At 41.4% G+C, this 20172-nt stretch overlaps 1 protein-coding gene across 1 annotated transcript in view; it reads right to left on the bottom strand.

The window, feature by feature from the left end:
• GADL1 (glutamate decarboxylase like 1) overlaps positions 1-20172 on the bottom strand; it is a 255563-nt gene that overhangs the window by 123672 nt on the left and 111719 nt on the right. The window contains exon 7 of the mRNA XM_066584886.1: positions 8371-8450. Coding sequence (XP_066440983.1) covers positions 8371-8450 — 80 coding nt within the window. The remainder of the gene's footprint in view (positions 1-8370; positions 8451-20172) is intronic.

The raw sequence follows: 20172 nt of genomic DNA, 5'->3' as shown, positions 1-20172 counted from the left end.
TGAAGCGATCAGATGCTTCGATCATATGTCTGTTTTTGACTGTTCAATAAAAAGACAATGTTTTAAAAAAAAACTGACCTAAAACTAGTATAACAAATATTCTAAAAAAAATGCTGGTAAAAAAAGGCTAAAATTTTGGCTAAAATGTCATGATAAAACATACAGTGCTTATTACTAGAAAAGCACGGAATATATTACCTCATTTCATGTAAAAATACATATTTATCATAAATACAAACTTTTTACAATATCAAATATTTATTAAACTATATTAATCAAACTAATCATACCTTGGATACTATAATTCTTGTCTTAGATTTTCTGTTTCTGTTTAACACTGGCTCAGTGTTTAACGCCATTTTTTTGTAGCACTAAGATCTTGGATACAAATCTGCCCAAGATTACTATCCACATGGAGTTTATAGAGCATTGAAGGTGATATGCATGACAACTCCAGCAAGCGGAGCTGGAGACATTCCTTGACAAGAAAGGGGGTGTCTTTTAGTTCGAGGGGCAGGGGGAGAGCCCGGGACAGAGGTGAACTACCCACTGGATGGTCTCGTACTCGGTAGCATATGGTGTGCAAACAATTTATGGGCTGATATTTTGAAAGGGGAGCAAGACTGGAATAAAATAAGGGTAGAGCTGACTTTCTCATGTTGTATCGCATATTGCCTTTCTAGTCAAAAACTAAAGAAACAGAGTTCCTCCAAAATATAGTATATGTTGACTATAGTAAACCATTTGACAAAGTATTTCATACCATACTAATTGAAAAAATGACCAAATATGGGATTGACAAGGCAACTGGCTGAGTGATTGTACTCAAAGAGGGGTCATAAATGGCTGTACATCCAAGTGGAAGAATGTATTAAGTAGGGTACCAGAAGGCTCTGTCCTAGGCCCAGTGTTGTTCAACATATTTATAAATGATCTGGAGGAGGGAATTGATGGGAAACTGATCAAATTTGTTGATGACACAAAGCTAAGAGGGATAGCTAACACCAGGGAAGAGTATTCAAAAAGATCTAGAAAAGCTTGAACAGTGGGTGGAGACTAACAGAATGGTATTTAACGAGGAGAAACGCACAGTCCTACATCTGGGCAAGAAAAATGAAAAAAGCACATACAGAATGGGAGGAATAGGGATAAGCAGCACATGTGCAAAAGGCTTGGGTATAAAATAGATCATAGACTGAACATGAGTCAACAATGTGATGCAGCAGCCAAAAAGGCAAACACAATTCTGGGATGTATTAAGAGAAGCATAGAGTCTAGATCACGTGAGGTAATTATTCCCCTCTATCTTCCTTAGTCAGACCTCATCTAGAATACTGCGTCCAGTTCTGGGCACCCCACTTTAAAACGGATATTGACAAACTGGAGCAAGTTCAGAGAAGAGTTACCAAGATGGGGAGCGGTCTACAAATCATGTCCTATGAGGAACGGTTAAAGGATCTAGGAATGTTTAGCTTGCAAAAAAGAAGGCTGAAAGGAGACTTAATAGCTGTCTACAAATATCTGAAGGGCTGTCACAGTGTAGAGGGATCAGCCCTATTCTTATTCACACAAGGAAAGACCAGAAGCAATGGGATGGAACTGAAAGGGAGGAGACACAGATTAGATATTAGAAAAAACTTTCTGACAGTGAGGGTGATCAATGAGTGGAACAGGTTACTATGGCAGGTGGGGAGTTCTCCTTCAATGGAAGTGTTCCAACAAAGGCTGGACAGACATCTGTCTGGGATGATTTAGTGAATCACGCATTGAGCAGGGGGTTGTGTCCGATGACCCTGGGGGTCCCTTCCAACTCTACCATTCTATGATTCTATAATCTGAGAATGGCTGGTTGCTAGGGAAGTGCTACTTACAGCACCAATGAAAGGACTGTGCTTGCTAGCCAAAACTGACCTAATAATCAATTTATATTACACTAAAAAAATCTGATCAATTTACAGCTCAATTGGCACTGTGTTGTGCTATAAATCAGAGCTCTCTAAAAATGCCGCTAGGCAAAGAACTTCCAAGGGGTTGTCCAATTCAAAATCCAATTTTCACTCAGTTAAGAATTTTGAGTTGAATAGAATTATCTGTAGGATCCTTATCTATTTGTCAAAATTGAGAGAAACTACAAAAAGTGTCATTTGGTCTAAAGGACCTATTCTGTCCTGCATTACAAGGACGACCCACTGATTTGCATGGGCTTTGTATAATGCTTTCTTTGTGGTGACACTAAGAAAATAGAAAACACTTTAGGTCTTTGCACATGTAACAAGTGATTGTTTTCCCAGAATGGAGACACATTGTGATCAGTGTATTGGCAAAGAATTCTTCTTACAAGTAGGGATTGTCCAAAGCAGAGAACTACTTTAAGTCTTTATTTTCTTTGTATTATATGCTGTATCTTCATACTATTGCATGAAGTACAAAAGACATAACAAGTACAAAGAGTTATAGCTAAATTATGGGGGATAAATTACTTTTTAGATACACTGTACGATTGACAGGTTATTTACTGAGCGCACGTGTTTTGGCCATAAATAATACATCACTATATTAATTACTTTGTTCCCAGTTAGTTTTATAACGGCACATTTTTCTTCTGTGCAGGACAAAATTATGACTAAATGTTGGCACAGACATTTCTAGATTCAGAGAAGGGCTACAAATCTATACATAAGATTTCATGCACAGAACATCATTGACATTATATAAAGGATACTATGCACTGATATCATCTGCATTATTTAATGGTACCCAAAGTCAATTGCACCTTGGCAGTAGCACGTCAGCCTCCATAGACATCATCACCAAATCATCACTTGGCAATGACATGGAGTGACATTTTCTAATAAGTTTCTCAAAAACTTGTAACCATTTGTCATTTTCTTAGCAACTTATACATACCAAAATGACAATTTTATCAATGATTTCAAAGAAGCTAATTAGGAGATGACAACCAAAATGGCTGCAATTCCTTTTGCCATGTCTAAAATGGACACAGCAATGAAGCAGATACATGTCAATATCTCTGTAACGCCTTAATCCCACGACCATATATACACGGCTAAATTAGCCGCGTTAAAAAACCGCGACCATCTGAAGCATTGGATTCCAGTGTATTCATTCAGATGAGCGATTTTTAGCAACATAAAGAAATCACAATGGAAAAAATAGCACATCGGCGACCGAAAACTCCGACCGATTTTATATGCAGCGTCAATAGATAGGTCTTGCCCTATCTTTTGCCGAGATATGCTGGAGGCTTCTGAAGGCTTCTATGGGAGCTGTAAAAAAAATTGAGGAAGTTCAGCTGTGTCCAATGCTGGGAAACAATACAGCTGGCTTTATTTAAGCATTAAAAGTCATTCCTGTGCCGCAGCATCTGCCTGTATAAATGGACGAGAAAACGCGACTAAAGCTCGGGTCTTGATCACCGCTATTCTTCATTCATGCAATTTTTTAGCCGCGATCAGCCAAGTGTAAAAATGCATAGGTTCGTATGAAAGAGTCCCTAACTTCCAATTAAGGGTGCATTCACAGGTGCAAAACTGCACGCCCACGTATGTGCACAAACATGCGTGCATGCAGGTCCATGCAGCTTTGCTTTTTAATGTGTCAACGGCTGTTGCCGGCGACCCCATTGAAATCAATAGGATGCCAGCACCCCTGCAGTGATTTTCAGGGAAGGGCTTGAAATATAAGCCCTTCCCTGAAAATCATCCCTGGTTTGTGTAAAAAAAACAAACAAGCAAGCAAAAAAATATATATATACATATACTCACCTCTCTTCACTGCCGTGTAAATATTACAAGCTGTGAGTCCCCTTGTCACTGAACACTGTGATAGCACTGTCACAGTGTTCAGTGACAAGGGGCCCCCCCGCGGGGAGTAAAGAGTCCCCTGCAACAGCTGTCACAGTGAATTCAATGAATGGCCAAGTGCTGCCTGTGATTAACTGAGTGCTTCGACCAATCACAGGCAGTGCTCAGCTGTCATTCAATGACTGGCTGAGTGCTGCCTGTGATTGGCTGAGCACTCAGCCAATCAGATACAGCCCTGTCAGCAGGTGGGGATTTTAAATCCCCGGCTGCTGAAAGAGATTCATAGCAGAGCAGGAAGAAGATGCAGCTGGACGCGCCCGAGACCCGGCAGCTTCGGAGAGGTGAGTATATATATTTTTTTATTCTTAGCACATTTCAGGGATGTTTTTGAGGGAAGGGCGTATATTTAAAACCCTTCCCCGAAAATCCCTGCAGGGCTTGCCAGCAGCCCACTGCTTTCAATTGAGCTGCAGAAGCGCCGTCCAATTGAAAGCAATGGGAGAAAAACATCGCGATCCTCTGCCACAGCTGTTACAGCTGTGTCAGGGGATTCATTACTTCCTGTGGGGAGTCCCCTTGTCACTGAACACTGTGACAGTGCTGTCACAGTGTTCAGTGACAAGGGGACTCCCCTGCGGGGAATATTGACCTGCACCACGGACCTATGGTGCATGTCCTATCTTTACAGGTGCGCGCGTTTGCATGCCTGTAAAACACGGACATGTGAACACACCATAGGGAACCAATGGTTCTAATAGATACGTGGTTTTGTGCACACAATTGTGCGCACATAAACACGCTCGTCTGAATCCATCCTTATTGAGAAATGCCCACTTTGCCCTCTTCATGGGTAATAATGAAAAAGTTGCCATATAGTCAAGTTAAATGTCCTAGTAAAACTTTATAAATGATCAATTCCCCCCTCCAAGACTTCTCCAGAGCAGCAACGGTCCTCTGGAATGCACTACTAAAAAAATATCCGGGCAATGCCCGACACACACAACTTCAGGAATGCTCTAAAATGCACCTCTTCAGGGAGGCATACCACATATTACTCTGTACTCTGCCTGATAACATGCTCCCTGTCCTGCCGACTGCAATACCTGCAGTCATACCAATTCGGCCACTATACGGCCTGACCATTGTCTATGTGTATAGCATTCCTCACTCTCCACCTCCCCATACCGTGCACATCTCCAGTCCCTTTTCCTTCTGTATCACCCTATTAAGTGATTTTACATAGGATTGCATGTAAATCTATTGCACTTATATTTGGCCATTTTGCATTCTGGTAAAAATGTATTCAATGTTAACATAAATTTGGAGGCAACTCTGAACAAATTAGTATTACTAGACACTGCTTTGTCCTATACTTCAGATAATTCTGTTGAGGATAGCAAAACTATGAATAGGTAATACATATATGCTGAATATGTAATTCTCTTAAATTAATGCATAAAGGGGTTGTCTCATGAAGACATCCTTGGTCCACTCCCCCTCTTAGGGTATATATACTGTACATTATATGGGATGTGGAATAGATCCTGTGTTTGGGACCCTCCGCTATAAGCCAGAAGGAAGAGCCACTCTGTAACATCCTAGACAGGTGGACTTAAGATGTCCATCAAATACATATATAGCAATTCATTTGAAGCTTCTGCAGGGAAAATTTCTGGCCAGAGAAAGCTCTCCTCCGTAAAATCAGCTGTTTGCTGGGGTTCCAATTCTGCAAAATTAAAGATGATCTCTTTGATAAGACAAGCTATTTTAAAGTCTAATACTGCCACACTGACTCTTACATGCCATACTGTAACTACATTTCTTTCCTATTTGCCTTCCATCCATCAGTTCAAGCCTACAGTATGTCTGGGAGTCATCTTCCATAGCTGTTTCTGGCTTCAAGGGTGGAGCTTCCCTGTCCTGTTCTCTCAAGTTGACAGATGCAAATAGAACAATACAATTTGAAGCTGAAGGGGGCATTGCACAATAAAATAGCCGCAGTCATTTTAATGTACTTTTACATGGTGACTATCAGCCGAATAATTACTGGAAACAGTTATTTTCAGTGATAGTTGGCTCAGGTACACATGGCCACTGATAGACGAGTGTGTGATTTCCTGGTCAGTGCCCCATTTACATGCAACAATTATCGCTCAACAATGGCTTTTGAGTGATAATCATTGCATGTAAACGCTTCCATCTTTCACTCTTCGGCTGAACAATGATTTGTAGGTGAGCTTAAAATGCATCATTCGGGCGGAGAGAGATATAAGGGACCGCACACTGTGTTCTCCATGGGAGCAGCTGATTACATTGTATTAAGCTGATCACCCACAGAAGCCCATGTGAAGACAATGCAGCTGAGAGCAAAGTCCAGACCACATGTTGGGATTGAGGCTGCTGGAGGCTCATTTACATGCAAATGACCAGATTAAACTGCAGATGGACATTAGTAGTTTATTTAAAATGATCGCTAAAACGCTTAGTCTTTTAATCATTTAAAATATTGTCTTTGCATGTAAATGAGCCCTAAATCACTTGGTTGTTGGCTCACTTAAAAACCAATACTATCAGCTCATGTAAACAGGCAGTCACTCATCTGTTTAAAGTTAATTTAGGTGGGCGACCAGGAGAGATCTCCAGCATTTTCCACCTCAATTTACTGAATGCCTACCGCTCCTGTGTGAAAGTAAAGGGGCAAAAGTCATTGGGACAACCGTCAGGCACTAATGCGCTTGCTGTAAATCTGTGCCGTCAGTCACGTGTTATTTTGTCTCCAAACTCAGGCTTTAAATTTACAGTACCACGCCTGCTTATCTTTTAGTAAGCAACCAATATTTTGACAGTACAAATATGAAGACGCTCATTGTTGAGCAGGTGTCATGGTACACATAAATACAGCCTTACATCCAATAGCGCAGTACACGGACTGGATACTGGCAGTATCCAACTGAACACAATCCAAAACTCTTCATTGTACTATTCACAATAAAAACTGGCAACAGATCCAAGTCCACTTGACTACTAGGTGTTTTCCGCAGATATGCTCTTAGTCATAGCATGCTATAATTAGGAACAGATCTGTTCAAAATAACTAAGCAATTTTTGATTTTACCTGGTTGTTGCTGGACTTTCTCTTCCTTAACCAATACTTTGGCTTTTGAACAGCTTGGATAATAATAAAAAGGTGAACATTATATATTATTTTCTACTTTTAGGGCTTAGTCACACGGGCGTTTATTGCCGCGATTTGCGCATGCGCATGCGTCCGGCGACTTTTTAAAACCATTGCTTTGCAATGGTATCGGACACATGAGCGCTTTTTATGCGCTCGTCCGATAAATTAGAGAACAGAAATCGCAGATCGCACCTATCTGCGATCTGCGATTCCTGTTCTCTTCTCTATATGCGCTCAACGGGGCCGGCGGCAGCAGCGCCGACCCCATTGAGAACATACAGAAGACAAATCATTCTTCTCTGCCACAGCTGGAACAGCTGTGGCAGAGAAGAACAATGTTTGCCCATTAAATTCAATGGAGCGGCAATACAGCCGACTCCATTGAAAGCAATGGGCTGCCGGCGTGCGCGGGATGAATTGTCGGTAAGGGGTTAAATATATAAGCCCTGCCCTGCAATGCATCCTTAAATGTGAAAAAATAAAAAAAAAGGATGTACTCACCAGCTCCCGGCAGCTGGAGATCCCGGCGGTCGGCCTGCAGTGGGTGTGAAGGAGGTGTGACTCAGGCTTGCCCCTGATTGGCTCAGCCTGAGCCAATCAGAGGCTGATCTCAGTCACACCCATTCATGAATTCATGAATGGGTGTGACTGAGACTTGCTTCTGATTGGCTCAGCGCTGAGCCAATCAGGGGCAAGCCTGAGTCACACCTCCTTCACACCCACTGCAGGCCGACCGCCGGGATCTCCAGCTGCCGGGAGCTGGTGAGTACATCCTTTTTTTTTATTTTTTCACATTTAAGGATGCATTGCAGGTAAGGGGTTATATATTTAACCCCTTCCCGACAATTCATCCCACACTCGCCCGCAGCGCTTGCATTCAATGGAGCCGCTGTATTGCCGGCTCCATTGAATGCAATGCGCTGGACAGCTCCGGCCCGTTTCTAATGAAACGCGGCTAGGAGCAGATTTTCGGGCGATTTTTGGGCCGATTTTTCGGCGCCGGTCACGCGATTTGCGCATGCGCATCCGTCATGCGATGCGCAAATCGCGTGAAAAAACGCCCGTGTGACTAAGGCCTTAGACTTTTTTTTGGATGTTTAGTGAACAGTTTTGACGAGAAGGTAATCAATTCTATACTTTAAATATTCTCCTGCACAAGTTCTGGAAAACAAAACTATATCTCTTTTTGATAAATGTATTCAGAGGAGACAATGATAATTGAAAATGCAAACGACAATCCAACTACCATTCTTTTTGAGGAAAGTATCTGTCAAGAATCTGCTTCTAAAGCCTGTGAGTGACACTTTGTAAAATTGCAAACACTTTGTATAATTAAAAAATGAAAATTTAAATTACATATCCACTTACTGATCATCAGCCTTAACAAAATACACATTGTGTGTGCCAATACCAAGGAAAGCAGCTGCCTTCTTCATGGAGTAGTGACACTGTTGAAAACAAAATAATGACTGTACATACAGATGGAAAATTAACAGAAAGATTTCAGGTCGTTTAATAGAATTGATGAATTACACATTCTAACATATTTGGAAAAAGCAAATATACATAATGAACAATGACTTGAAGTTCATATTAGATTCATTATTCTAAGGCCAAGGCAACATGCGTTTTTTGCTTAGAGCGCTCTGCTCATTCCTCAAATTTTTATTCCTGCATGCTACAATTTGCACAAATTTGTGGTATTTTTACCATGATTTTAGGCAAATCGCAGCAAAATTGCAATTAGAAAATCTGCTGCAGGATCTTCTGTGATATCATAGTCACATGACAATAGGTCCTGTGTAGTGTTGTGCAAACTAAAGCAGTAGAACTCTGTTTCTGTTCAGATTTTGCTAAAAGTTTGGTTATCTAGTTTGGTTCACTTAACACGAGTCCTAAGAACAGGTATATAACACTGACTTACAGCCATAGAAGCCCTGTTTAACACTATTAATGTGTCATACGGGACTTTTATGGCTTTTAGGCAGTTATACACCAGTTTAGGGATTTTAGTGAACTTTGAGTTTGGTTCAAACTAATTTAGGCCGGCTGAACCAAACTTTTCAAAAGTTCGCTCATCACTGGTCCTATTAATAAATGCAGTGTAAGTGCTCCCTGAAAGATGAGCCCTAGGGAGTAGTGTGTATGCGAATGTGCTCTGGGGAGCAGCTCATCAGGGAGGGTCCTGGTTAGCAGTCTATCATAGGGGGGGCAATGGGCAGCAGTTGATTAGAGTGGACTCTTGCATCACTCTATGAAAAGGGGTTCATATGGATCAATTTATTATACTGGATTAGAGATGAGCGAGCATACTCACTAAGGGCAATTACTCAAGCGAGCATTGCCCTTAGCGAGTACCTGCCCGCTCGGAAGAAAAGATTCGGCTGCCGGCGCGGGGGAGCGGTGAGTTGCGGGAGTGAGCAGGAAGGAGCAGGGGGGAGAGAGGGAGAGAGAGGTCTCCCCTCCATTCCTCCCTGCTCTCCCCCGCCGCTCCCCGCCCACCACCGGCACCCGAATCTTTTCTTCCGAGCGAACAGGTACTCGCTAAGGACAATGCTCGCTCGAGTAATTGCCCTTAGCGAGTATGCTCGCTCATCTCTATACTTGATATATCTATCTAATCAAATGTTAGAATTATTGAGACCAGGCCAGAAAATGCCGTTATGGCAATATGGACCAGATAAAGAAGAATGGGAAAGAGAATGACCAACCAAAGATGACGTCACCTGTGAATTACTGAATATTAATATTTATTTTGCCTCTGACTGTGTATATTGTTAAGTGATACTAGCAGATGTATTTTATACAACACCTATGTATATGGCGGGGCTAATTCGATTTTGCAATCGCTCTCCATACTGTTTCTTTCTCATGCACTAGATATGTGACAAGCTCAGTTTTGCTCCTGGCTTTATGTTATGAGCTAGGTTCTCGTGCTGTACGTATGTAATGGGTTTGGTTCTGGTACTGAGCCCGGCATGTTATAAAAGTTCCTATAGATATGCTGTCTCCACTTCATTGTGTATATAGCTATGCGTATATGTATATACGGTGGATATTAAAAGTCTACGTATCCCTATTAAAATGCCATGGTTTTGTCATGTTACCAAAATCTGATGAAGATGAATTATTTCAGATTTATTTCTACCTTCAGTGTGACCCGTTATCTGTACAATTCCATTGAAAAACAAACTGAATTCTTTTAGGCAGCCGGCACATGGGCGGATTTGCATTGCGGAATCCAGGGCGGGCGTCCCCTCGGGGTTCTGCAGCAAATACCATCCATAGCATGCTATGGAAAAGTGATTCTTCCGGCACACGAGCGGAAAACCAATTGCGGTTTCTGCTCAGGGAGTAAAAATTGCAGCATGCTCTATTTCGGCGTAGATTCCATGTGGACGCCTTTCATTGAAGTCAATGGAAGCCGCATGATCCGTGGGCCTTCCGCAATTGACATTATGGAAAGGTCGCGGTTTCCGCATCATTGCTAGGCGATGAGGAGGAGAAGGCAGGTGTTTTAAAAAAAATCTGTACTACGCATGTCCGACTACAAAACCTTGCGGACTATCCACAGTACAGATGAAGAAAAAGAAAGGCAGGTATGCGCAGATGCTGCTGTTCCCAGGGCTGGATTCCACTGTGAGATTTAGCTCGTGGAATCCGACCCGCCCGTGTGCAGCCGGCCATAGTGTAGAAAAATAAAAAAAAATATTGTGTGGTTGCACAAGTGTTAACACCCTCTAATATTTGGAGCTGTGGTTATGTTCGAAACTAGCTAATCACATTTAAATTCATGTTAACCCTTTCCAATCCATTTATTTTTTCTCACCCATTCTCCCCAGCTCCAAATAAATTGGAGCTGGGGAGAATGTGTGAGAAAAAATACATTTTCCCTGCACCCTTCTGAACTGACAGAGTTCAGGAGGATGCAGGGAGGGACCTGCTTACCTGTCCGGCTTCTTCCGCATTCTCCTCCTGCCTCCCGGCTCGGCGATCATGTGACCGCTGGGGTCAGGTGGCACCTGGCGGTCACATGATCTCCGGGCCAGGAGACAGAAGGAGAATGCGCAAGACGCCGGTCAGATAAGCAGGTCCTCCCACAGTGCAGGCTCCCGGCTCGGCGTTCATGTGACCGCCGGGGGTCAGGTAACACCAGCGGTCACATGATCGCCGGCCGGAATCTATGCATTGCATAGCGCTAATTAAGCGCTATGTAATGTGTAAAGGAGAAGGCAGAAAGGGTTAAAAACCCTTTCTGCCTTCTCCTCGGTGGTCCTTGATGAGGATTGGTGTAGGAGTGCATCTGCACCCGATGTGTCTGACGATCGGGTGCAGATCCACTCCTGCACTGCAGTGTCGGGCCTGCCCCGACATCGGAGCTGTGGAGGGAAATTATGATGTCGGGGCAGGCCCAACATTGGACTGGAAAGAGTTAAATAGTAGTCAGTACACGTGTGAATATTTAAAGTGATTCTGATTAACTCCATATAAAGTTCAGCTCTTCTAGTAGAATTTTCCAGACATTTTTTTGAGCAAAATCCGTGGTCCATAAAGAGCTTACAATGCATCAAAGGGATCTGATTGTTAAAAGCATCAGTCAGGAGAAGGGGGCCAAAACATTTTAAGTCATTACATATACCATGGAACAAGAAGTGGATTAAATTTAGCACAACAGCGATATTTCGAAGAACTTGACGTCCCACAAAAAATTTATGAAAAGGCCAGAAGAAAATTGCTCTGGTAGACTGCTAAGAAGCCTACAGCCTATAAGAGCTGCAGGAATTTTTGGCAAGTTTTTGTTGTGTAGTGCATGTGACAACCATCTCACGTATTCTTCATATGTCTGGGCTGTAGAGTACGGAGGCAAGATGGAAGGCTTTTCTTACCAATAAAAACATCCAAGCCTGGATATCTTCACCAAAATCTACATCAAGTCTGCTAAAAGAACGTAGGAGAACGTGTTTTGGTCTGATAAGATCAAGGTTTAGCTAACCCTAATTCCAATAGGCATGTGTGGCACAAAGTGAACACTGTACATTACCAAAAGAACACTATGCCAACAGTGAAGATGGTGGAAGTAGCATTATGCTTTAGGATTGCTTTTCTGCTGCTGGAATTGGGTCTTTAGTCAAGGTAGAGGGAATTATAAATAGTTCCAAATATGAGTCCAAAATCTTCATGCCTATGCTAAAAAGATGAAGATGAAGAGGAATTTTACCTTTCAGCTTGACAATGACCCAAAGCATACCTCCAAATCGACAAAGGAATGGCTTTGCCAAAAAATGATCACAGTTTTCGAATGTCCCAGCCAGAGCCCAGACCTCAATACTATTGAAGATCTGTGGTTGACCTGAAAAGGGTGCTGCACACAAGAAACCCTCACAATCTCACAGAGTTTGAAAGGAGCGGACAAAGATTGCCATGCCAAGATGTGCCATACTGATAGACACCAACCCAAAAAGACTGAATGCTATCATAAAGTCAAAGGGTAGATAATAGAGATGAGCGAGCACCAAAATGCTCGGGTGCTCGTTGCTCGGAACGAAATTCCCGCGATGCTCGAGGGTTCGTTTCGAGTAACGAACCCCATTGAAGTCAGTGGGCGACCCGAGCATTTTTGTATATCGCCGATGCTCGCTAAGGTTTTCCTTTGTGAAAATCTGGGCAATTCAAGAAAGTGATGGGAACTACACAGCAACAGATAGGGCAGGCGAGGGGCTACATGTTGGGCTGCATCTCAAGTTCCCAGGTCCCACTATTAAGCCACAATAGCGGCAAGAGTGGGCCCCCCCCCCCCGCACTGTCAGCGTAAAGATCGTTCTCCTCTGCCATAGCTGTAACAGCTGTAGCAGAGAAGAACGATGTTTGCCCATTGAATTCAATGGAGCGGCAATACAGCCGCTCCATTGAAAGCAATGGGCTGCCGGCGTGCGCGGGGTGAATTGTCGGGAAGGGGTTAAATATATAAACCCTTCCCTGCAATTCATCCAGAAATGTGTAAAAATAAAAATATATACCGGCGTATAAGGCGACGGGGCGTATAAGACGACCCCCCAACTGTCACCTTATACGCCGGCAATACAGTGGAGCAAAGAATAAAAAGCATTACTTACTTCTTCAGACGATCTGCGGCGCTCCTGCAGGCTGTCGCTCCCTCCTGGTTCCCGGCAGACTATTGCTTTCTCTACGAAAGGCTTGAAATCCCCGCCTCCAGAACCACAGCCAATCACAGCCATTCAATGACATCATTGTCATTGGCTGTGATTGGCTGAAGGCACATGTGTTTCTGGAGGCAGGGATTTAAAGCCTTTCGTAGAGAAAGCAATAGTCTGCCGTGGACCAGGAGGGAGCGACATCCTGCAGCAACGCCGCAGAACGTCAGAAGAAGTAAGTAATGCTTTTTATTCTTTGCTCCGCTATATTACCGCCGTATAAGGTGACAGTTGGGGGGTCGTCTTATACGCCCCGTCGCCTTATACGCCGGTATATATTTTTATTTTTACACATTTCTGGATGAATTGCAGGGAAGGGTTTATATATTTAACCCCTTCCCGACAATTCACCCCGCGCACGCCGGCAGCCCATTGCTTTCAATGGAGCGGCTGTATTGCCGCTCCATTGAATTCAATGGGCAAACATCGTTCTTCTCTGCCACAGCTGTTACAGCTGTGGCAGAAAAGAAGGATTTGTCTTCTATATGTTCTCAATGGGGTCGGCGCTGCTGCTGCCGGCCCCATTGAGCGCATATACAGAAGATTTATGGCCCTTAGAAGGACCGTTGGGGTTCTTGAAGCCTATAATAACTCCTAACACTCTCCCTATAGCAGCTCCAACACGATAGCACTTTCCCTGAACTAATGTCAGAATGCATCCGTAGCGAGCCGCGGGAGGGGCAGATTTCAATACTCGGGTGACACCTAATCTCGCCAGCCACTCACAGCAGGGGGGTGGTATAGGGCTTGAACGTTGCAGGGGGAAGTTGTAATGCCTTCCCTGTCTTTCTATTGGCCAGAAAAGCGCGCTAACGTCTCAGAGATACAAGTGAAAGTAACCCGAACACCGCGTGGTACTCGTTAAGAGTAACGAGCATCCCGAACACCCTAATATTCGCCCGAGCATCAAGCTCGGACGAGTACGTTCGCTCATCTCTAGTAGATAAACAAAATATTATTTTTCGGATGTGATCATATTTAGGCAACCACATTATTTTTTAGTTTCTTTAGATTTTTCCATCCTAGAAGATTTCAGTTTGTTTCTCAATAGAATTGTACAGATAACGGGTCGCATTGACGGTAGAAATAAATTTGAAATGATTCATCTTTGTTGGATTTTTCAACATGATAAAACACATTTTAACAGGGGTGTGCAGACTTTTTATATTCACTGTATTTATATACTATGGATTGCTGCTGGGGGACCCAGGTACATTCTTTGCCCAGATGCCCTCTGTATTCTGTGCCCACTCTTTTATTTGTGCCGTAATTGACAGGAAATAAGTAAAACAAGGCATCTAATGAGTAATTAATTAAAAAAATATTTCCAGTATAGGTTCCTGGTCTGCCCATGGCAACCACTCAGTTGCTGAAGACCTGGACTTGCAGCCACAGTGAAGGAGCCACCCGTATAAGGAAACCCATGGGATAATGGGATGAGGTGTATGTGGGGGCTTACTTTATGGACTTTAAAGAAAAAGAAATGTTTTGCCTTTACTTTTTTAACCCATAAGTGTCTTACTGTATAATTAAATATGCTAGGGATTATCATGCCGAACTTTCACGATTCACAATCTTTATTGTCCCGCCCCTGTTCCATGTATCACTGCCATCTTCAGCTATGCACTCTTGAAATGTAAGAGTTAAAAATTCATCATACTGTAAAAGGGTCGAACTGTGATTGGACCCATTGACCCATTAGAACGTTGCATAAATGCTTTCCTATCCCAAATTTTAAAAAAAACTAAGCTCTTTCAAATGTTATGACTTATAGCCACGCCCCTTTCTATAGACACTTCAGAATGCTCAAAACCAAAGAAAAAAAAAAATTCTCTAAAATGCTCCATGTAGTGCAAGCATATAGAATTCTTGGTCTGCAAGAATTGGAAAGTCCTGATACTTGCCATTGTGGTGCTCAGTAATACATCTCATTGAAAATGCAAATTGGTAGCTGACCTTGTGGTTCATTATTGTCTGAGAGTCTACAATAGGTTTTAGTTTTAATGGAAAGTTTACAATAGAGGGTTTATGGCTATCCTTCGGTGCATACCTTCATTCCTATGCACTCATTTAAATATTTTTTAAATGAGTCTAATTCCCAGTGATTTATCATTTGTGCTCCCCAAAGTCTATAGATTTTTGTATTTTCCAGATAAGCCAATGTAGCTAGTAATAAATTGATCTCTCCTGATTTGTCATAGCACAGAATGAAAAAAAAAATGTTAATTACAAAGAGATTGTTTGCCAAGGCTTTGTTTTAATTCTCTCCCAAATGACACATTTTTCACAATCAAAAAAATCAATCTCTTTAAATTTCACAGACCGGGCTGTTAGCTGCATGAAATATTTAATACCACTGCCATGCATCCACTTGCATTTTCTAAATTAGCACTTAAATAATAAATCTCTCTTTTTCCTAACTTCTTGTTGTTTCTTTTCGCTGCCTATGTCTGTACTCATGCTATCCATTCTCATTAAAATGGTAATCATTTGAAAACGGAACAAATTAATTTTATTTACATGAGATGAATTATGAATCATTGGATTTAATGAATCTGTAGAATCCACATAATATCCTTTTTGACAATTGCTTAACTGAAAGGGGTATTCCAACAACAAATAGATAGGCTGTAATAATCTGATAGGTCTGATAGAGTCACATGATCCCTATAACGATCTCTATATAGTGACTTGGCTGTGGGAGTCATAAGGGAAAGAAGAAACGAGACAGAGCTGATCACGCATGTGCAAAATTTCTCAATCATAATCTAAAGAAGTTGAGATAACAGCTGAAGCTTCAGAAAGCTGGAACGTTAACATTTATGATATATATATTGTCCTATAGCTATGCTATAAATGTATATTATAATACTATCACTTTAATGAGGTTGTCCCACATGGACAACCCTTTCTGAGATTCAAGCTGGTCCATGCTTATGGGCCTCGCGTGGTGCAGAGTGTTAAGGTAGCAGAATCCAATCCTAAGCCCTCACTCACAACCTCAAGGTTGCAGGTTCAATTGCCACTTGGTTAAGGTAGCCGGCTCAAAGTTGACTCAGCCGTACACTCTTCTGAGGTCAGTAAAATGAGTACCCAGCTTGGTGGGGGATAATAAACAAAACAATTACCTGAAAGCGCTGCGGGATAAGTTTGCGCTGTACAAAAAAAATAAGTCTAGGGGAGTTTAAATGACTTTTTGCAAAGTCTCTCTATTCTGGCACATAAAGTTGTTATTAGCAGGGGAACACTTTTGCGGTTGTATAGGGTTATTCAAAAGTTAGGCCCACCCAGAATAATGAGAGATACAAGAAGGACGTTTTGTAGAACACCTATAGGGGTGGGAGAAAAACCTTTCAGCTCTATGGTGGTGCCTGTCTGCCATATTGGTGGCAGCCTTCTTGGTTTTGGGCCAAGAAACTTCAAGGGAAAGGAGGCCATGGGATACATGATTTAAGGGTAGATTCCATCAGAACTGGAACACCTGCAATCGTTTTCAAGTTCTGGATGATTTCATGTTGAATATTAATAAAAGTTGTTAAGTTGACTTACAGGGCATGGAAAACACTAATCACATGTCTTTTCAGGTACCTTTAACAATCCAGGACAGAACTGAGATCATTTTGATGATGAGTAACTGAATTTTACATGAAGTGGCCAAGGCTTTCAATCAAGAACACTCAGAAAGACTGCCAGTGAGCGCAGGAACTGTCAGGAAACTGATCCAGAAGTTCAAGGAAACTGGTCATATCCAGGACAAATCTAGATAGATTTTGGCTTTATACACACAAGTAGTTGGTGCTATACAATGTTAAAATGTAAATAACAGAATTAAAGCTGCCAATTAATTAAAAAAACAACTCAGATTCTATATGATAAAGATAACATAAAAATAACTGGCAAGAATAGGTTTTTGATTAGTTTTCTGTTTTCGTCTGGTTTTCTAGTTACATTGTGATGAAAGTTGTAATGCTGCCAGGGCTTTCCGTGCTTTTTTAAATAGCTCAATACAACTAATATAAGTGTCCAACAAAGTAGATAAACCTTTAGCATATGACTGTATTACACTATGGTAGAACAGATAACTTTTCTTACATATTTGTAATCTGGTCACATGATTACCAAGACTCTAAGAGTCTTAATGTTCTATAAACTATTGAACAACACTATACCCAATAATGTAGGAGGGCATATGCTCACCACAGTGCCCCTCAGTGGGGTAGAGGAAATAATCCAGCTGCCCTAATACAGGGAATAGGAATGTATTACATGATATATTTGGAACTTTGTAAAAATATTCAGTGGATATTGTTGTCATCAAAGGTTGATCTGATAGGTGATCTAATGTAAGATGTTCTGTGCCAAGGACAAGTAACATTTCTTATGTAAAACTGTTCTTTAAAACAATTTTATGAATAACTAGCTGATATACCCGGCTTCGCCCGAGTTAATTTGGTACTGGTGTTTATCTGGTGTTCACACGGAAAATCTTATGAAGTCGTGCTTAGTTTAGAGATACCGGAAAAACATATGTTCACCATTTTGCATAATTCTCTGCTTTACCCAGGAAACACCACGTGGAGGTAACCATGCGACGTTTACTTTATATAAAATGACATCAGGAAGTGAGAGAATTAGATTACGTACATAAAATTTGGACACTAATTCTTTTGCACATAGAATTGAATAATCAAGTTGAGACCCATTAATTTTCCTATTTATGACATAATCAATACTCGTGCCAAATTTCCCGTTTCTATGACACCGGAAAGTGAAAAAATTACATTCCGCACGTAAAATGTGGACGCTAATTCTTTTGCGCTAGAATTGAATAATCGAGTTGGGACCTATGAACTTTTCCTATTTATGACATAATCAATGCTCGTGCCAAATTTCACGTTTCTATGACACCGGAAAGTGAGAAAATTAGATTCCATACGTAAAATATTGGACGCTAATTCTTTTGCGCATAAAATTGAATAATCGAGTTGGGACCCATTAACTTTTCCTATTTATGACATAATCAATGCCCGTGCCAAATTTCATGTTTCTATTACATTGGGAAGTGAGAGATTTAGATTATGTACGTAAAATGTGGACGCTAATTCTTTTGCGCATAGAATTGAATAATGGAGTTGGGACCCATTAGCATTTCCTATTTATGACATAATCAATGCTCGTGCCAAATTTCCTGTTTCTATGACATCGGGAAGTGAGAAAATTACATTCCGTACGTAAAATTTGGACGCTAATTCTTTTGCGCATAGAATTGAATAATGGAGTTGGGACCCATTAGCGTTTCCTATTTATGACATAATCAATGCTCCTGCCAAATTTCCCGTTTCTACGACAACGGAAAGTGAAAAAATTACATTCCGCACGTAAAATTTCGACGCCAATTCTTTTGCGCTAGAATTGAATAATCGAGTTGGGACCCATTAGCTTCCCCCCCCACACTTCTCCCCCACTTAGTTCTCCATTGGTATCCAGCGGTTACGACCAGCATGCTCTACTGTTTTACTAGTGAGGCATGCTCACTGCCTTAAAGTCGTAGCTTGTACAGTCATGACTGCTAATGGGGAATTGTGGGAGATGTGGTTTTACACTCCCCGGTGACTATTTTAAAAAACATTGTGGAAATCTGAAACTGGGAGGTAAGTAGCAGTGGCACAGGTCAACATAAAAAAGTACTGAAGTTCATTTCGATGATTTAGGTGGACGTTTAGAATAATGGCAATAAGTGGAAACATTTGAACAATTTTGCCCGCTCTCCAGAATACCCCTTTATTAGCGGTGAGTGTCTTGTTCATTATGAATATATATTACATGGACAGCTCATTGTAATCAATGGACACAACCATACCTCCTAACATTTGCATAACCCAGTTGCAGGGCACTTTTAAGCCTCATCCCTGATCTGTTCAGGAATGTAAGCCAAAACATAGCAATGGTCGCATTTAGGTGAATTTTCACAAACTCCACCCACTTTACAATCTTTTTATTGGAGATTCCCATGAAAAATGGAACTATGCACAATGCATTGCCTCTTTTCTGCTGTGGTGTGGTTGAACAGAAATTTAAAATTTACAATCAGGTTTCTCTTAGTCTATAGCTAGGAATTTCCACAGTGGACAACCCCGTTAATATTATTTATTTAATGATGGGTTTATATGGTCGAACATGTTGCACAACTTGGGCACAACTTACATCGGACAGCATATGGGCTCTCATTGCTGTACTGTCCAATCTCCACAAATCCTGCACATTAATTGCACATTAAAGAGCCTCGTGTGTCGTAGAATGCTATGGCAGTAGAATTGCAGTCTTAAGCTCTTGCTCATAACCTGAAGGTTGTGAGTTCAATCCCCATGTGGTTTAGGTAGCCAGCTCAAGGTTGACTCAGCCTTCCATCCTTCTAAGGTCAGTAAAATGAGTACCCAGTTTGGTGGGAGGGTAATAAATAAATTACTTGAAAGCATTGCAGAATAAGTTGGCAGCAGATTTATTTTATTTTTAATTGTCTTATTCTCATGTGGAAAATGGTCAAAAATACGACATGCAGTAAGTTTTTTCACTGGACCATCGGTCCGTGTGAAAATTAATTTGCCTGAAGAGTGTCTTAGGCTAGTAAGTAGTTGTATGCTGTCCATGAAATGCACAGACATCACATAGCCCAAAGCACGAGTGTAGGAAAGGGCTGCTATGTATAAAAAAATATTTAAAAAATGTTAAATATGTTATATAATCATAATACTACTAAATTGTGCACTATAAAATGTAAATTTCATTTTAGAATGAAGGTGCAGGAGTGCTTAACTGAGCACTGAGCCCCTTTTGCTTTAGTGATAGGTAACCAACCTTTATGGGGAGGTAAGACATTGTGAAATCTTTTTTCCATAAGTATGAAGTGGTTGTTCACTTGTGAACAAATTTGAACAAGTTGTTACCTTTAGGCCTTAGT

Source organism: Eleutherodactylus coqui, chromosome 12 (assembly GCF_035609145.1).
Source record: "Eleutherodactylus coqui strain aEleCoq1 chromosome 12, aEleCoq1.hap1, whole genome shotgun sequence".
Taxonomy (NCBI): domain Eukaryota; kingdom Metazoa; phylum Chordata; class Amphibia; order Anura; family Eleutherodactylidae; genus Eleutherodactylus; species Eleutherodactylus coqui.
This window is presented reverse-complemented; position numbering and strand designations above follow the sequence as displayed.